Source organism: Nerophis ophidion, linkage group LG06, assembly GCF_033978795.1.
Source record: "Nerophis ophidion isolate RoL-2023_Sa linkage group LG06, RoL_Noph_v1.0, whole genome shotgun sequence".
NCBI lineage: Eukaryota > Metazoa > Chordata > Actinopteri > Syngnathiformes > Syngnathidae > Nerophis > Nerophis ophidion.
The window spans coordinates 56412837-56431913 of NC_084616.1; the positions used below are offsets into that span (position 1 = coordinate 56412837).

The 19077-nt window shown below is 37.9% G+C and overlaps 1 protein-coding gene across 3 annotated transcripts in view; it reads right to left on the reverse strand.

The window, feature by feature from the left end:
* The window catches only part of b4galt5 (UDP-Gal:betaGlcNAc beta 1,4- galactosyltransferase, polypeptide 5), a 95722-nt gene that overhangs the window by 16418 nt on the left and 60227 nt on the right, over window positions 1–19077 (reverse strand). For 2 of the 3 annotated variants that reach the window (XM_061904379.1, XM_061904380.1), the window contains exon 2: window positions 23–142. In XM_061904379.1, the coding sequence (XP_061760363.1) occupies window positions 23–142 (120 nt within the window). Of the gene's footprint in view, window positions 1–22; window positions 143–15558; window positions 15716–19077 lie in introns of those variants that run through there. The other variant, XM_061904381.1, reaches the window with a different exon arrangement.

Below are 19077 nucleotides of genomic sequence, written 5' to 3' on the forward strand. Positions count from 1 at the left end.
GGTACAATAGATATTATTTTACCTGTGCCATTGATGTTGTAGGCACCTCGCACCACCTGCTCCAGGACCTGAGCTCCAATGTTTTTCACATTTTCTCTGATCTGGATCCCTCTGGCTTGGACCATGAACACATACTCATTCACTGTGGAAAGAGACAGAGAAGGACTTTATTCCTGTGCTCTCAGTTCAAGTGTTTATTTCTAGCATATTTAAAGAAGATATTAGGCTGATGTAGGTGTAACAGCCTACGACTGTCCATGAATGCTAATGTCTCAGACTTGCTTTTCCTTTGCTTTAAAGCTACAGTAAGACAACAATTGCTGTTTTGCTTATTAACTTCCACTTAAAACTGTGGAGTCTGATTTGGTGTTTAGGTCAAGAATATAAAACATCCGCACTACTCATTTCGCTGACAGGCGAAACAAAGTGCAGAATAAGATAGGTGGTAGCAATGAATGAGTTTCAGGTAACTTATGCCTTGTTGTATTACATCTTTCTTTAGCATTTGCATAAACTGCCCACAATTATGTGTGTATTTCATATTATGGCTTATTTAACATCAATTCGCCGAGCAGAGAACAACTTTTGAATGTCCCATGAAGTAAGTTAGTTACTTCAAACTGAAATACCTGTAGATGACAAACACATAGTGAGAAGATTAAGTCAGACCACTGAACACCAATCAATCCATTTTTTACCGCTTGTCCTTCTCAGGCTCGTGGGGAGCTGGATCCCATCCCAGCTGCACTCTTGCAGAAGGCAGAGTACACATACAGTAACCTCAATTTCTCAAAAACAGTAAAACGCCTAACATTGGGAGTATGCCTGAAATATCCAGGACACTTTTTAGTGGAGGTAGCATTCGTTATATTGTATTGATCTTATTGTCCAGAGCGCCATCAAATTATTTTACCTCGGTGTTGCTTCAATTTGTGATAAAATGCCATTTTTTACATTCCTCCTCTGTGTTTAACACTAAAAAAGTTCCAACATGGTCAACAGCTGATCAAAAAATGCTTGTCATATGTTCTGCCTTAGTGGACTCACTGAAGGGAATTTCCCAAAAACATAACTAGTCTTTCATTTCAAAGAAGAAAACAACTGGAGTCTTAATCTGGGATTATGGGGGAACAAAGCAGGGGAATACCCAATCTTAGTTAACTAGAAGATGATAAACTCGAGTTGATTGAATGGCTCCTTCCGTCTATGCATGGTAACTGCAATGTGTTCTTTTGTTTCTACAGTATTGCACTGTGAGTCACTGATGATACTTTGTTATGGGAAAACAGACACTAATAGAATAAAAGCAGAAACAGATGATGCAGGAGTTGTGCAATAATAACTGTTTCAGTGCATTTGTCGATGACATCACTCAAATTGAGAGTATGAGTATTAGATTTACAGTAACACATCAACAGGCTTAATCAGTATTAATCACTAGATCAAGTTTTATGTTTTTTCCCACTGCACCCAGAGATGGTGTGAAATAATTACTTATCTACCCTTTAAATCCTGCATCATGCCAGGTTATGATTTGTAGTACTTCAATACAAGTGATACAAGTGGCTGCAAAGACAGGAAAGTTGGCTTAGCCCATCCATCCATCTATTTCTACCGCTCGTCCCGTACGTAGTCACGGGGGGTGCTGGAGCCAATCTCAGCTGCATTCGGGCGGAAGGCGGGGTAAACCCTGGACAATTCCGCACCTCCTCGCCGGGCCAACACAGACAAAAACAGCCTTATAAAAAACACCATTAAGATGGCCATAGCGAGATCAAATCAACAAAGTTTTGTCACATGAAGGGTTCAGTTAAATGAATCTATGTTGTCCAACACACATCCAAGTGTTTCAAATTGGTAATATGAAACTCATTCAGTCAATTATTGGATTTTGAAAGAACATGAAAGTGTTCCTGTTTTATGACAGTAAGTACATAGGACTTCACTGTAAAGGTGATTGACAAAAGTTATTTTGGCTTTTTTGCCACAACTCTTTGAAAAACACAACTAGTGCTGTATTTTTGTTCTTTCAATGTGAAACATGTTAGCATGCTGCTAAACTCAGTTGAATTGCTTCCATTGTAAATTTGAATCTCTACACAATCCCTTGGACACGAATCCAAACAAAGCAATCCCAACATGATGCACACCCCTCAATAAATGCACGTCCATGTGAGTTTGTGCATAGGCCTGTAAGTAATACCGCTGAGCTAGAAATCCACGGGATGTGATTTGTCATCGGTAATTGTATTACAGTTTCCATCACATTCATTTTGTTCAACACAAAGTGCCTAGCTTGCAGAACTAGACACTTGTGGCTATATAAAGTTATTGCAACATATATCTAATTTTACCTCTTTTAACTTGCAAATAGTATTGTGTGGTTACAGGATCTCTGCAGAAACTAGCAATTTTAATAGGGAATCAAACAATTTGAAAACTACTGTATAGGACACTCTCACTCACTCCAGGTGAGGCCCCTCTGTGGCGCCGTATGATGGAAAATTGCTGAGAGATTATTTGAATTTGACCCAGTCAACCAAAGAGTCCTTCTCATGCCTCCAAAATATAGGGGGATCCTTGTATCTTTCAAAGTACCGTACATATTTTTGAAAGTACATGTGTATACAAGGGATGAACTGGATTGAACACTAGTTGCCTGCACTAGTGTGCAACCTGTAAATGCTTTGTAAGAAAAAACAGCAGACAGAAAGTCGGTCGTGCTTGAAACCTGACTCAACCCATTATAAACATGCCATGGAAAACCCAATAAAGGTTCTTGAGAAGCAGTATGCCAGCTGGGGTAAAGTCACAATAATTTTACATCAGATGTGTAATGGTTGCAAGATCTTTAATTGTTGGTAACATGTGCCAAATAGACTGAATAGACAGTTACTCTGTGGCACAAATAGTGCACTCTATTTAACCTCAATTGAGGGAAAAGCGGTAGAAAATGCAAGGAGGATTTAAGTCTCAGTTAATCAACGAGGAATACCACACAATCGTAAAAATGCATTCCTAATCAATTCATAATCTGATATTGCGCGCGCTGCTCCAGGTCAGGATCCGGGATGGACCACTCCTCTGTGCATCAAATGGTGACGTCTCTGCGCTGTTGATTTGTCTACAGACAAGAGGATCCCCTGCTGGCCTCAATAACGACTGAACTCTCACATTAGTAACCGTATCCACTCGACATCCATTGCACCGGTCACTTGGGAGTGTGGGGGGGTGGTCCCCCCATCTGCGGTCCCTTCCAAGGTTTCTCATTATGTCCATTGGGTTGAGTTTGTTTGTGCCCTGATGTGGGATGTTGTTGTGGTTTGTGCAGCTCTTTGAGGCATTTATGATAAAATTTTAATTGATTATTGAATATTTAATCATAGTAAGAGCCAGACCTACATCCTTTATTTTGATACCAAAATCATTGGAGGTGTAACAATTCATCCAATACACCAGTCTATCGATTCATATTCCTAAGATTCAACTAGTAGGCAACTAGCAGGCATGTTTTTGATTTGCAGAAGACACAGTATATATTAATCCAATTGATTTTATTGATAGTAGAAAAAAGAAATCATTGGATTTAAAAACGGCATATGCCCGTCAGTGGCGGCACCACCAGGTGCCCTCAGCCATCAGCCATCAAAACATTGAATGGAAGATACCTATGGTGGCCGAGAGAGGTCACAACAAATTCCACAAGACAATAACATAACGCCACAACACAACAACTTTCAGCTACAGCACGATTGCAAAAGCTATAAAACAATATCATAAAGCCACAACACAATTTTAAACCACAAAGGAAGTGATGGACAAAACGGAAGTGGCAGAGGACCAAGTATTGCCAACCGACCAAGTGGCTGAGGCGAAATGTTGAATACGATGTGATGAACATAGTATATTAGTAATACTGAAAAAGTAAAAAAAAGTTATAATTGACTGAAAGTGGTCACACTACACTTACTTTCCAACTTAGTTCATTACACTGTTTTCCACTTTCTGCCTCAGGCACTGGTTCCATCAGTGAAACTTAGTCAGCTGTTACTTCCTGTCTCTGTCTTTATGTTCCCCTTTGGCCTAAATGGCAATTTGGCTTCATGTTGTTATTTTGTGGGGTTCGTGTTTTATCTAACCTGAAAAGATTTGGTTTCTATTTGATTTTTTTCGATACGTTTATTTTGTATTTGCATTATTTCTATTTAAAAAAACAACCATTTTTTACTACTGTTAATTCAATCGTAAAAGATGTTGGTTGCATTTTATTTCTGACATTATTGTATTATTTCTATGTTGGAAAACAACATCAGGTAAATATACTGTAAAAAATGTCGGTTACTGTACTTTTATTGAACATTTATTGGATTTTAAAAATGAAAGCAGAAAAGGTTTCCTCTTGTTAATTAAACCTAAAGTGTTAACCCAATAATTGTGGGTTACTTGCTTGTTTGTAAAAAAAAAAATCTATTTAAATGTAATTCACTTACAATAAATTACAGAAATATAGGAAACTTCACCTTTTCCAGTATCCAGTATCTATTTTTTAACCAGCCTAGGGAAAATTCTTTGGGTAAAAAGTTATTTAATCGAAGTCAACTTACTGAATCGTTTCGGATCTTATGGTTTTAAATAAACAAATACGGTCCCCGAATCGAATTAGCAACCTCAAATTATGATTTGAATCCAATCATCGTACAAACTAATTGTTAAACCCATCAAGATCACCCACGCAGATCTATTAAAAAAGGAGAAACATTGTTTTGGATGTGATTTTTTCGAGAGACACGGCCCATGGCTTAAGAAAGGTAAGTGATTAAGCTTGTCTGAAACCAAACCATGACTGTGACGAGGGCTGGACGGTACAACGTAATACCAGTACATTTTAGAAAGAGGTAAATATTTGAGACAATACCGTTACAACCTTCTTTCTTCGTTTGATGTGCCTTTGTTACTGCTGTTTGCTCTTCTCTCCGCCTGACGGGAGAAGCACAGGACAGCCTTTATGGCTAATTCCCACCCCTTGCGTTTTTACGGAGGCTTCTCTGATGCACTATGACACAGTGCATGATGCGCTGCTCATCAAACTTTAAAAAAATATGGAGTAATACAATGCTTTGGTCAGCGACTGCATTTGGCTATTGGTAAGTGACTACACCTTTATTTAAACATACACCAATTTGCTTGATAACCTTGTAGTGACTTTAATGATCTGAGTACTCTTAAGCACTGCACATTTTTTAAGATACCGGTATATACCGTATACCATCATTCGGACTACAAATACAGAGCCCAGCCCTAAAAATTACCACTGTCTCCACTAAAGTACAAACTCCACAGAATGAAGTCAATTTTTGGACGCCCCAAACAATGACAAACACAATTAGTCATGGGGGACCCAAAATTCAGAGTAAGTTAATGTGACAGCCTACAGTAGAAGGTCATTAGTAGAGAATTGGAAAAGGGGTCTACAAGCATGCATTTAGCATCCTGACATGTCACTGACGAGAAACAATCAAAACATAGACAATTACATGATGCATTTGAGATTAAAAGGCTTGCTCATCAAAAAAGTATATCTTATAAAGCATGAAATCAGACCTTGAATGACCTAAACCATAGCTTTAACAGAACACATCCATGTATACATGCCAACTCCACCTACCTTTTACTCATTTTACTAAAACCTCCTCACCTATCTGTCCTTCTCTTCATCTCTCCCTATTTCTGCAATATAATGTCATTTTACAATACGTTGTGTAAAAAACGATTTTTCCTGTTGTTTCATTCAATTATCTAAAATGATGGCCCCTCCTAAAGGTGAACTGCACTTTTTTTTCGGAATTTTGTCTATCTTTTACAATCACTATGAGAGGCATGACAATGGATGTTATTTTATTTTAATGCATTCAAAAAATATTAAATAAATGTTATTAAAAGTCTGCTTACAATTCTGCCGATAAAGCCCTTTAAAAAACATCCAAACACCTCCATTAAGGTTTTATATACATGATGTAAGTATATATTTTAATCTAATTTCCCCTCAGGGATTAATAAAGTATCTCTGATTCTGATTCGGATATATGTAATGTAATGATTTATAATAACATTACATTTTTACATATTTTGACCATTATAAGCATTCGCGGCAAATTAATTTAAAAAACGCATCACCTTTGATTTTTGTTTTTCATCACTCACTGCAGACTTCATGAGAGCCAACAAACATAATAAAACATCACCTCCTGTGCAAAGTCTGCTGTCATTAGGATGCTGACGGCAAAGATGTTCATATATTTGTGTTTAAATGAAGAATGCCTCTCAAAAAAATGGTGGGGACCAAGCATCTTTTAACGTCGTTCTTGCTGTCAAAGTGTACCAACTTGTCAGAGTACGTCCCCAGTCATTTACTTTCCAGGTAAGAGGCATGATTTATGATCTACAATAAACTTATAGGGAGCAAGGAAGCGAGGAAACACCTCACTATTTGATCATGTCAAAAATGCACACAAGCTTGTGATCAAAGCGCCGCAATTAATAGTTTGTATATGTTATCGCTTATATATAACTAATTTTTGGTTAATATTCAAGTCACCAAATGTATATGGAGTATTGTTGGCGGTTTTTGAATGGTTATTTATTGGGTTTTATATGTAGAATAGAGGACCTTCCATTGGTTCTGCTGTAAGCAAATTTTTATTTACGTTTATTTAATATTTAGGATGCATTGAAAAAAAAAATCATCAGTCATGATTGTGAACGGTAGGCAAAATTAACAAAAAAAGTGCAGTTCCCCCTTGAGGGACAAATACTGGCTGATGTAGGGCTGTGAATCTTTGGGCACAATTACATTCTTTGGGGTAACAATTTCATTCAGAATCGATTCTCGATTCAAAATGATTCTTGATTCAAAATCAATACTTTTTAAAAAACATTGGGTACCAGTTGTATGATTAACTACATGCCTCCATAAAATAGATAAACAGGTCTGATACATTTCTATATTACTTAAAAGAAAACTGATTTTGTTTAATAAAATTCTACCCAGACATTTAGTAGAGTGGCTGGACAGGACAGATTAAGAAATAAATATAAATAGAAAAAACTTGTATTTTACGTTTTTATATCGATTAAAAATATTTAAAAATAGGAATCCTGATTCAATTGAAAATTGATGTTTTTTGAGCACCAAGAAAAAATAAAACTCCACTTTGCCTCTGAAGGGCAATTAACTGCACATTGATAGCTCAGCAGTGTTAGGTAATCGGGCCTGCACTGCTGGCTCACTGATAAAAGCTGAAAGGCAGTTTTCCTCCTTACATGCACACATGCAGCGACACAAGCACACTCACTATACATACACTCCAAGCTTCCAGGGATTAAAGCTGTCATTCAGAGAAAAGGAGCATTTTCACCGTCACTGCGTATCATTGATGCCCACAGACATCCAGGAAGTGGAATCTCTGTGAGTGTGAGTCTTCTCAGTGGACACTGAATCTGTTATGTCAGTTTAAAAGCTAAATTAATGACCACCATCAGTAAAGAAACAAATTTAATTGGCCAATAGTGCTATTAAGGCCGATATCAATACCATATTGGAAAGAGAACAACTGATTACACAAAGCATGAACACAGAATACCTAACAATTTACTGCCAAAGCCATGGTAGTGTGAACACACTGATCTCAAACGGATACTTAGGCTACTGTATGATACAGGTTATACATTTCTGGTAAATTTAGTTTTTTAAAACAAGCACAAGAAAAATGCCTTTATTAAAAAAATAACACATTAACATTCCAATTGCAAGGTACCTTCTTTAACCTTGTGTAAGTGATGTAGAGAAAGCCTGAGGCTGGAGTAGCTTGATATGCATATGTACATGCACTAAATTATTCTGTAAATTAATTGTATGTTGTTAATTTACAATCCTGCTTTTCCTCATTAGAGACTCACCAGTGAGCTGGAGTCTATGCCAGCTGGCTTGGGGTGATAGGCGGATTATACCCTGGACAGCTAACCAATCAATTAATTGGTCTTGAGCTGGATGAAAAGCCACTTAATAGGAAGAAATAGGCGAAGTTAAGTATCTACAACTCTAAATGTATCTTGCAGTGTACTACTCGGATCAATACCGGCAGCGAACTTGCTCAATGTCTCACTACATTTGTATAGTTAGAAAAGATTTAAAAAGTTAGTACTATTTACAGATGATACAACTAATTTTGTTCAGGATAGGACACTCAGGAACGAATACAAATAATATCAGAAGAAATTAATAAATTGAAAAGATGGTTTGAAAAAAACAGACAATCCTCAAATGTAATTAAAAATAAAGTAGCGCAAGTCGGTTACAGTTGGAAAGACGGTCAAACACGAATGCAAAAAAAAAGCTTAGACATTAATGGGATCAAATAATTAAATTCGGAGGTATAAATGATAAAATTAATGGAAATCTATATAAATAATATACAACATGAGGTGGCAAGAAACACTTAATTTATGAATAAAGCAAAAGAGTCCTGGACAAAAATCACTACATATTCTCTCCGAGGAATGCTGGAAATTAAAACTAATAAAAAGCATACATGTATTTGAAAAATTCGATTATAAAAGATAAAATAAAAATAAATACTATGAAAATATAAATAAGATGTAAAAGACTTCAATAAAATTAGTGGCTCAGCGGCTAGAGAGGGCATCCGGAAACTTAAGATATTCTGGTTCAATTCCACCATTCGCTTCACCCAATTTGCTCCCACATTGGTATAAATCTAGCTTACCACCACCCAGATCAATGTATGAGCTTTCTTATGTAGAGCGAGTTGAGAAAATTGTGAAAAAGCGCTGCATAAGTATAATTAAATAATTCAAATAATAAATAGAAGCTAAATCAAAAAAGGGGTTCTTAGGCTTGCTCTAACAAACATGAACATTCTCTGCAGCCCTGAGTTTCTCTGGCAGGCTGTTCCCTTGGCGGGGAACATAATAGTGGAAAGATGACATCCATGAGCTTGTGTCCTGACTTTGGAAATAAACACACACACACACACACACACACATTTATACATATATATATATATATATATGTATATATGTATATACAAACCCCGTTTCCATATGAGTTGGGAAATTGTATTAGATGTAAACATAAACGGAATACAATGATTTGCAAATCATTTTCAACCCATATTCAGTTGAATATTCTACAAAGACAAGATATTTGATATTCAAACTGAACATTTTTTTGCAAATAATCATTAACTTTAAAATGTGGTGCCAACAACACGTGACCAAGAAAATGGGGAAGGTGGCAATTAATACTGATAAAGTTGAGGAATGCTCATCAAACACTTATTTGGAACATCCCACAGGTATGCAGGCTAATTGGGAACAGGTGGGTGCCATGATTGGGTATAAAAACAGCTTCCCAAAAAATGTGCACCTCTTGTCCACAACTGCGTGAGCAAATAGTCAAACAGTTTAAGAACGTTTCTCAAAGTGCAATTGCAAGAAATTTAGGGATTTCAACATCCACGGTCCATAATATCATCAAAAGGTTCAGAGAATCTGGAGAAATCACTCCGGGTAAGCGGCATGGCCGGAAACCAACATTGGAATGACCGTGACTTTCGATCCCTCAGACGGCACTGTATCAAAAACCGACATCAATCTCAAAAGGATATCACCACATGGGCTCAGGAACACTTCAGAAAACCACTTTCACTAAGAAAAGTTTGTCGCTACATCTGTAAGTGCAAGTTAAAGCTATACTATGCAAAGCGAAAGCCATTTATCAACAACATCCAGGAACGCCGCCGGCTTCTCTGGGCCCGAGATCATCTAAGATGGACTGATGCAAAGTGGAAAAATGTTCTGTGGTCTGTTGAGTCCACATTTCAAATTGTTTTGGAAACTATGGACATTTTTGTCCTCAGGAACAAAGAGGAAAAGAACCATCTGGATTATTATAGGCGCAAAGTTCAAAAGGCAGCATCTGTGATGGTATGGGGGTGCATTGGTGCCCAGGGCATGGGTAACTTACACATCTGCAAAGGCAGCATTAATGCTGAAAGGTACATACAAGTTTTGGAGCAACATATATTTTGCCATTCAAGCAACGTTATCATGGACGCCCCTGCTTATTTCAGCAAGACAATGCCACACCACGTGTTACAACAGCGTGGCTTCATAGTAAAAGAGTCTGGGTACTACACTTGCCTGCCTTTAGTTCAGACCAGTCTCTCTCTGAAAATTTTGAAGCCTAAAATACCACAACAGAGACCCCGGACTGTTGAACAACTTACAGTAAGCTGTACATCAAGCAAGAATGGGAAAGAATTCCACTTTCAAAGCGTCAATAATTAGTTTCATCAATTCCCAAACGTTTATTGAGTGTTGTTAAAAGAAAAGCTGATGTAACACAGTGGTGAACATGCCCTTTCCCAACTACTTTGGCACGTGTTGCAGCCATGAATTTCTAAGTTAATTATTATTTGCAAAAAAAAAAAAGTTTATGAGTTTGAACATCAAATATCTTGTCTTTGTAGAGCATTCAATTGAATATGGGTTGAAAAGGATTTGCAAATCATTGTATTCTGTTTATATTTACATCCATCACAATTTCCCAACTCATATGGAAACAGGGTTTGTACATATATACATACATACACATATACATTTAAATATTTATATATATATATATATATATATATATATATATATATATATACATATATGTGGTTAACACAAAAATCTAAGGTATCATTTTCCCAACAAAGGAAGTAGTCACATGACAGTCATTCGTGAAACATTAGTATTCCTCAGGGCCCCTGGTGGTATTGCGCACACGGGCACATACTCACACTACACCCAAAATAAGTGTGTGCATGGCACTACAATGACCGGAAACATATGCCACAGTCCTGCACATTGGGCACAGGAATTCAAAAACACCACAGTCATAAAAAAACATTGGCAGGCAAGTATACTGTGTGTACACACAGGTGATAGGTAAGAGACAATTATAAAAGCTACAGATACTCTTAGCAGACTTCCTTTGAACAGGCTTTGAATCTCTGGCATTAAAATTGTTTGCGGGGAGCCTTCAAAACACTCCCCATTTCCCCGTATTGTATTCTTCACATTTCCTAATGGCTGGTCACTTTCATTCATTAATTCGATTAATATTTAAATAAAACATTTAGCCCACGGTCGCCCCATCCATTTAAAAAAAGAAATATGAGGCAATGGTCTCTATTGGTACAGCACATGTTTTGTGATAATGGTGTGAGTCCAAACTTTTAAAAGGCGATTGTTCTAAAAATAAAAAAATGTAATTGCATATAATTTACATGTAAACTAAGTAAAGCACGACGTTTTGCATTTAAACACTTTTTTTTTACAAATAAAAACTGACTAAGATAAACACATTCACCCAAATAACAATAATATGACCCCTAAGAAGCCCAAACAATATTTATTGTTTCTGCTCTCAAATAAAGTATATTGATTGTCTGTTTATTTATTAACAAATAAATGAAGCTTGGTTAAAAGATTTCATTTTGTGTAAAACTGCTTTTCAAACACATACAATAATACAGCGGTGTGATAATGATAACCTTGATAATTTTGGTCAGGGTTACCCTAAATAATGAATGTTGTTACATCCATCCATCCATCCATTTTCTACCGCTTATTCCCTTTCGGGGTTGCGGGGGGCGCTGGCGCCTATCTCAGCTACAATCGGGCGGAAGGCGGGGTACACCCTGGACAAGTCGCCACCTCATCGCAGTGTTGTTACATCTCTAAAAAAATTATTAAAAGCACACTTTCACACACACGAGGTGTGGTTAAATTATCCTATTATCCTGTGCATTTGACCCATGCCCATGTTCACCCCCTGGGAGGTGAGGGGAGCAGTGAGCAGCAGCGGTGGCCGCATTCGGGAATCATTTGGTGATTTAACCCCCACATTTCAACCCTTGATGCTGAGTGCCAAGGAGGGATGTAATGGGTCTCATTTTTATAGTTTTTGGTATGACTCGGCCGACAAACAAATTTAAAATCTCGCAAAAGGCAAACAACTCTTTCTGAAGAGTAGCGTTAGCACCAAAAGGGGTATCTGGGCAGGTCCATAAATTCTTTACACCGCTAAATTAGATGATCCAGGGTGGACGTGACATGAGAAGATACATTTTTTTAGAGTGGATTTACCACTGGTTCGACTTGTGATGCTGAAGCCCAGTTGTTTTCGGTTCTGTGTTTTTATAAATATTTTTTCACTATTACACTATAGAAAAAAGGATGATTTTAGTCATTTTGAATCCTGGATTTACTAAATGTATGATGGAGTTAACCAGGCATGGGCCGGTCGGCAGACATCCCGGTTTCACGGTATGGTATTATAATTACAGCTCTAAAATGTGGTATTTCGAAATGTCTACTGAAAAGAAGAGAACAATTCTTATCATCTAAACAGTCATTTAAACAATATAATACTGTAGAGCATATGTGTTGAAAATAGATAACAAAAATTTAATTATTTCTAAAACAAAAATTAAAGTGCAGACCTAAATGCAGTCTACTGTTGCTAAACCTGCCACTTAAAGGGGAACTGCATTTTTTTTTAATTTTGCCTATCATTCACAATCCCTATGTAAGACAAGAAAACGTGTGATTATTTATTTTTTTAACGCAATCTAGTCTGTAACAAATGGCAAGTACGAGGTGACTAACAATGAAAGTAATAATGGGAGTAATCAATTGCGCCCATAAAAACCCTTTATACAAAAAATCCAAAAACCGCCAACAATACATCTCGCGATCTGAATATTAAACAAGTATTAAAGATAGTTATTATAAGCACTAACGCTGAGGAACTACTTTTAGCTGCACCGTGATCAAAGAGAGCTAACTAGCTTATGCTGCTACTGACATACTGATACAGTGAGCTACTGCATCGCCTCTGACTTAGTCAAAGTTACATCTAGATTGTATATCGTGCCTCTCACTTGTATCGTAGAAAGTTTTTGCCATAAACTGATAAGACGTGCAACTTAGTAGAGAAAGACACAAAGATGCTTGTTTGCCCCCATTTTATTTTATTTATGCGTAAGGATTATGCTTACTTCTTTATCTACACCTGAAGATAGAAAACTTCCATCAGTCGCCATCACAACTGAAACCAGGCATTGTAAAATGAGTGATTGTTTTATTACGTTCACGGTTTCTATTTCTTGTTTAGCACTTAGCAATTGTGCTACTTGCTGGATCTGCTTATCACTCAGCTTCTAAAACATACAGCTCATCCTGCTTGTATTCAGGCTTTAAATATATAATGTTATAGATCATGATTTGTCAAAAAGTAGTCGTTGTTGGCTGTCATGAAGTCTGCTATGATTAGTAGCAGTTGTTGTTGAAGAATATAGCAAATGTCGTGATACAGTAAATCCCATTGCCTCCATTGTTAGATGACTTTTGCTAGCATAAAACAAAATAACAGACAAAGTAGAACAAATTCCCCTTAAAGCGACAACAACTTGAATGTTTTCTTTGTAAAAAAAAACAAAAAACGATAGTTAACTGGCTCAAAAACTTCACGAAGCATTTTTTTATGATTGATACACTTTCTAGTAAGATTTTAAAAACAAAGACAACAAGTTGGCAGGACCTTAAAACCAAATCTCAACATGTTTTGGAAACTTGCTCAAAACTTGTCAAGGAGTGTTTATGAGTAGTTCAAGTGAGTATTTAAGGAGTTTTTAAATAATTTTCTGTTTCAAATGTAACTTTATGTTAGCGTTGAAGGCCTACTGAAACCCACTACTAACGACCACGCAGTCTGATAGTTTATATATCAATGATGAAATGTTAACATTGCAACACATGCCAATACAGCCTTTTTAGTTTACTAAATTGCAATTTTAAATTTCGTGCGAAGTATCCTGTTGAAAACGTTGCGGTATGATGACACGTGCGCGTGACGTCATGGATTGTAGCGGACATTTTGTTCCAGCCCGATCCCAGTTATAAGTCGTCTGCTTTAATCGCATAAATACACAGTATTCTGGACATCTGTGTTGCTGAATCTTTTGCAATTTGTCTATTTAATAATGGAGACGTCAAAGAAGAAAGATGTAGGTGGGAAGCGGTGTATTGCGGCTGCCTTTAGCAACACAAACACAGCCGGTGTTTCCTTGTTTACATTCCCGAAGGTGAAGCTTTACTATGGAACAGTGCGGTCAAGCAAACATGGTTCTCTACCACATGTCAACCGGCAGGTTTCGGTGAGAAAATTGTGATAATAAGTCGGCTCTTACCGTAGACATGCGCGAAGCATGCGTCGTTCCTCGTGCACCTGTCAAAGAGGTAACTGCGGACTCTCTTGCCTCCTCCGACTGGCCGCCCCCGAACGTGGGATTCTTCCACCGTCATCGAGAAACGTGGCTTCCGTCAGAGACACTGGGGGTCACCACACCCCTCCAACTTTCAGGTACGACTATATAATCTCACTAAAACACTAGTAACACAATAAGCAGATAAAGGATTTTCCAGAATTATCCTAGTAAATGTGTCTAATAATATCTGAATCGCTCCCACTGCCCTGTCTTTTTTTTTTTTTTCTAGTCCTACACTCTGACTATCCTCATCCACAAATCTTTCATCCTCGCTCAAATTAATGGGGAAATTGTCGCTTTCTCGGTCTGAATCGCTCTCGCTGCTGGTGGCCATGATTGTAAACAATGTGAGGATGTGAGGAACTCCACAATCCGTGACGTCACGCGCACATCGCCTGCTACTTCCGGTACAGGCAAGGCTTTTTTATTAGCGACTAAAAGTTGCAAACTTTATCGTCGATGTTCTCTACTAAATCCTTTCAGCAAAAATATGGCAATATCGCAAAATGATCAAGTATGACACATAGAATGGACCTGCTATCCCCGTTTGAATAAGAAAATCTCATTTCAGTAGGCCTATAAAGTAAACGATTATGCCTGTGTTTCTATTCTTCACGTCATGTTAGCTAGCTGGGGTTAGTCATCGTAGAATACCATATCTACCTTGCTAACAAGTCGGTATTTATGTCACCAATGTTAGATGCAAAGGGATGTTGGTTCATGACAAGACAGTTTGGATTTAACTGTGAATATAGCCCACAGCATGTTTGATCAAGTTTGATGTAATGCAGTTTTCCTTGCTGCCATACCTTCAAGCATGTTTATCGCATTGGGTGACCTTCTTCCTCCACCGTGGCACTCTGTATTTTTACAGAAAGTGAAGGATTCCCAAACAGGCAATTTAGTCATTTTAAACAGAGGGAAAAGTCGATGGGACTGGCATCCTTTATCTGTCATACAGCCTGCAGGTGTGTGTATCCAGAAGGCTCCTCAAATTGCCGCTGCAGCCAGACGCGACCTGAACGATTTTTATCACTTCCACTTTTGGCTATACCATACGGAAAGTATGAAGGATTAAAACTCACTTAATTGGCATCTGTGTCCTCATACAATTGACATGACACAATAACAAATACCAAATCATGCACTATATACAGACCTGAAATATGTTGAAATTAAAAATCCTCCAGGGTGTACACTGCCTCCCGCTGGCATAGGCTCCAGCGCCCTCTTGACACCAAGATGGACAAGCGGTAGAAAAAATGGATGGATGGATGTAAAACACTAAGAGAACAGAGACACCAACTTGTGTACTAAGGGTTGACACTTTATCTTGGACTAGCCCCCAATCCATCTGTTCTGCACGACAGCCTGTGTGCGTTTATCAACCAGCTTGTGTGCGTTTGAGATCCTCCCCTGAGTCACTTTGTCTGCTGAAATGGCAAAATCAGCAGAGATGTTTCGAGTGTACTTCAGATGCCAAAGTTTTACCACTATACTTCGACACCATTCAGAAGAAAGGGGACCACAAAAAATGTCACTATTGGCTTTAGTTTATCAAAAAGATTTCTGATGCGTTAAACATACTTTTCTTATTGCACTCCATCCATCCATCCATCAATTTTCTACCACTTGTCCCTTTTTGTAGTCGCTGGAGACTATCTCAGCTGCTTCGGGCGGTAGGCGGGGTACACCCAGGACAAGTCGCCACCTCATCGCAGGGCAAACACAGATAGAAGGACAACATTCAGACTCCAAAAACAATTTTAAAACACTGTAATAAAATTGCATTCAAGAACAGTGAACGTACGAGACAACTTTTCTTTTAGTATTAAGTAAGCAAACGGGTTGCAAAGGCGCTTAATTTGGCTGCTGACGTATACAGTAAGACTGTGTCATTTACAATTGTATTATTTTGTCAAAATTTATGAGGGAGAAGCGGTAGAAAATTGATTATTAGTGTACTTGTTCATTTACTGTTATTATATGGTTATTGGTTTGAACATGTTCCATCTACACTTCTGTTAAAATGTAATAAACACTAATTCTTCTTTGTTTGGAAGCTTTACATTAGTTTTAGATGATATCAAAAATGTGGGCGTTGATCCCATACGAAGTAGTTACAGGGTCATACATTATTGGATATACACCCATGGCATTCAGGAGTGCCATTTTGCTGTTAGCGATGAGCGATTGTATCCTCCTACAGTGTGTAGTGGCGCATGTTCAGCTATTCTTCGTCCTGCAGGGATGATACTTGATGATACTTTATTTGTCGCCATGGAGGCGAGGATTAATGATTTATAAGTAGTTAAAACACTGCCAACTGCGGATGGACGTTAGCCGCTAGCTAACTTACCATGTTTTAAAGCACCTCATGCTGAGCAGCGTTTTTAAGCCAAATGCGTTCATTCTCCCTTTCTGTCTATACCCTGTCTGCTCGTAAGGAAACTGTGCGTGTGTGTTGCCGAACATGCTCCACTGCTCGTAAAACCAGCAAGGTCATGACGTGACAACAGTGTGCTGTCATTTATAAATACATTTAGTATGGTATGCCTGTATAAAAAAAGGGGACCAGTAATTTTTAGAGGCACTATAGTACCATTTTGAATTCATTAGTACTGCGGTATTTTATTGGCGACAGCTCCAATACATATATACACACACACACATATATACATATATATATATATACATACATACATACATATAAATGATAAATGGGTTGTACTTGTATAGCGCTTTTCTACCTTCAAGGTACTCAAAGCGCTTTGACACTACTTCCACATTTACCCATTCACACACACACATTCATATATATATATATATATATATATATATATATATATATATATATATATATATACAGTATATATATATATATACACATACAGTGGGGCAAAAAAGTATTTAGTCAGCCCCCGATTGTGCAAGTTCTCCCACTTAAAATGATGACAGAGGTCTGTAGTTTTCATCATAGGTACACTTCAACTGTGAGAGACAGAATGTGGAAAAAAAATCCAGGAATTCACATTGTAGGAATTTTAAATTATTTATTTGTAAATTATGGTAGAAAATAAGTATTTGGTCAATAACAAATATTCAACTAAATACTTTTTACAGAGGTCAAACGATTACTGTAGGTCTTTACCAGGTTTGCACACACAGTAGCTGGTATTTTGGCCCATTCCTCTATGCAGATCTTCTCGAGAGCAGTGATGTTTTGGGGCTGTCGCAGAGCAACACAGACTTTCAACTCCCTCCACAGATTTTCTATGGGGTTGAGGTCTGGAGACTGGCTAGGCCACTCCAGGACTTTAAATTACTTCTTACGGAGCCACTCCTTCGTTGCCCGGGCGGTGTGTTTGGGAACATTGTCATAATGGAAGACCCAGCAACATTTCATCTTCAAAGCTCTCACTGATGGAAGGAGGTTTTGGCTCAAAATCTCACGATACATGGCCCCATTCATTCTTTCCTTAAAACGGATCAGTCGTCCCGTCACCTTAGCAGAAAAACAGCCCCAAATCATGATGTTTCCAACCCCATAATTCACAGTAGGTTTGGTGTTCTTGGGATGCAACTCAGTATTATTCTTCCTCCAAACACGACGAGTTGAGTTTATACCAAAAAGTTCTATTTTGGTTTCATCTGACCACAAGACATTCTTCCAATCCTCTGCTGTATCATCCATGTGCTCTCTGGCAAACTTCAGACGGGCCTGGACATGCACGTCTGGCACTGCAAGATTTGATTCCCTGTCGGCGTAGTGTGTTACTGATGGTGACCTTTGTTACTTTGGTCCCAGCTCTCTGCAGGTCATTCACCAGGTCCCTCCGTGTGGTTCTGGGATTTTTGCTTACCGTTCTCATCATCATTTTGACCTCACGGGGTGAGTGAGATCTTGCGTGGAGCCCCAGATCGAGGGAGATTATCAGTGGTCTGGTATGTCTTCCATTTTCTGATAATTGCTCCCACAGTTGATTTTTTCACACCCAGCTGCTTGCTTATTGTAGATTCACTCTTCCCAGTCTGGTTCAGGTCTAGAATTATTTTTCTGGTGTCCTTCGACAGCTCTTTGGTCTTGGCCATAGTGGAGTTTGGAGTCTGTGTTCGTTTTTTTTCCGTATTGGCCCTCTGAATAGGGGTCATCACTCAGCATGAAAGGAATTACTCGCTGTGCACTTTTCGCTTGTTTTATTTGGTACTATTGCAGCAACAGTAGCAGCAGCAGTAGCAGCAAGTAATGACCTAAAAGTAAACATGAACACAACAAAACAATGTATCTATCTTGAATCATCATAATGTAAATAATAGACATGAATTAATCAACTGAACCATATTGTTGTCAACCATGATATGACATATTATCAATCACTGTGATTTTATCCTAACTTATTAATTATAGCATTACATTTTATCATCACCATTAATTTATGTCGTATAATGTTTTAAATGTGATCAGAATTATTTATAATGTCGCCATGATTCATGGACAAGCATACTAAAACAAAACATAAAACACAGGCGCTCTGTTTGAGCCACACATTACACATATAAGGAGAAATACATTAAAGAACTACAAATCCCATCAGTCAAACCAGGAAGTAAAGTACCGGTATTTACAAACTCAAGCCGTACCGAAGAATAAACCTACGATCACTCAAATTCAGCCAGA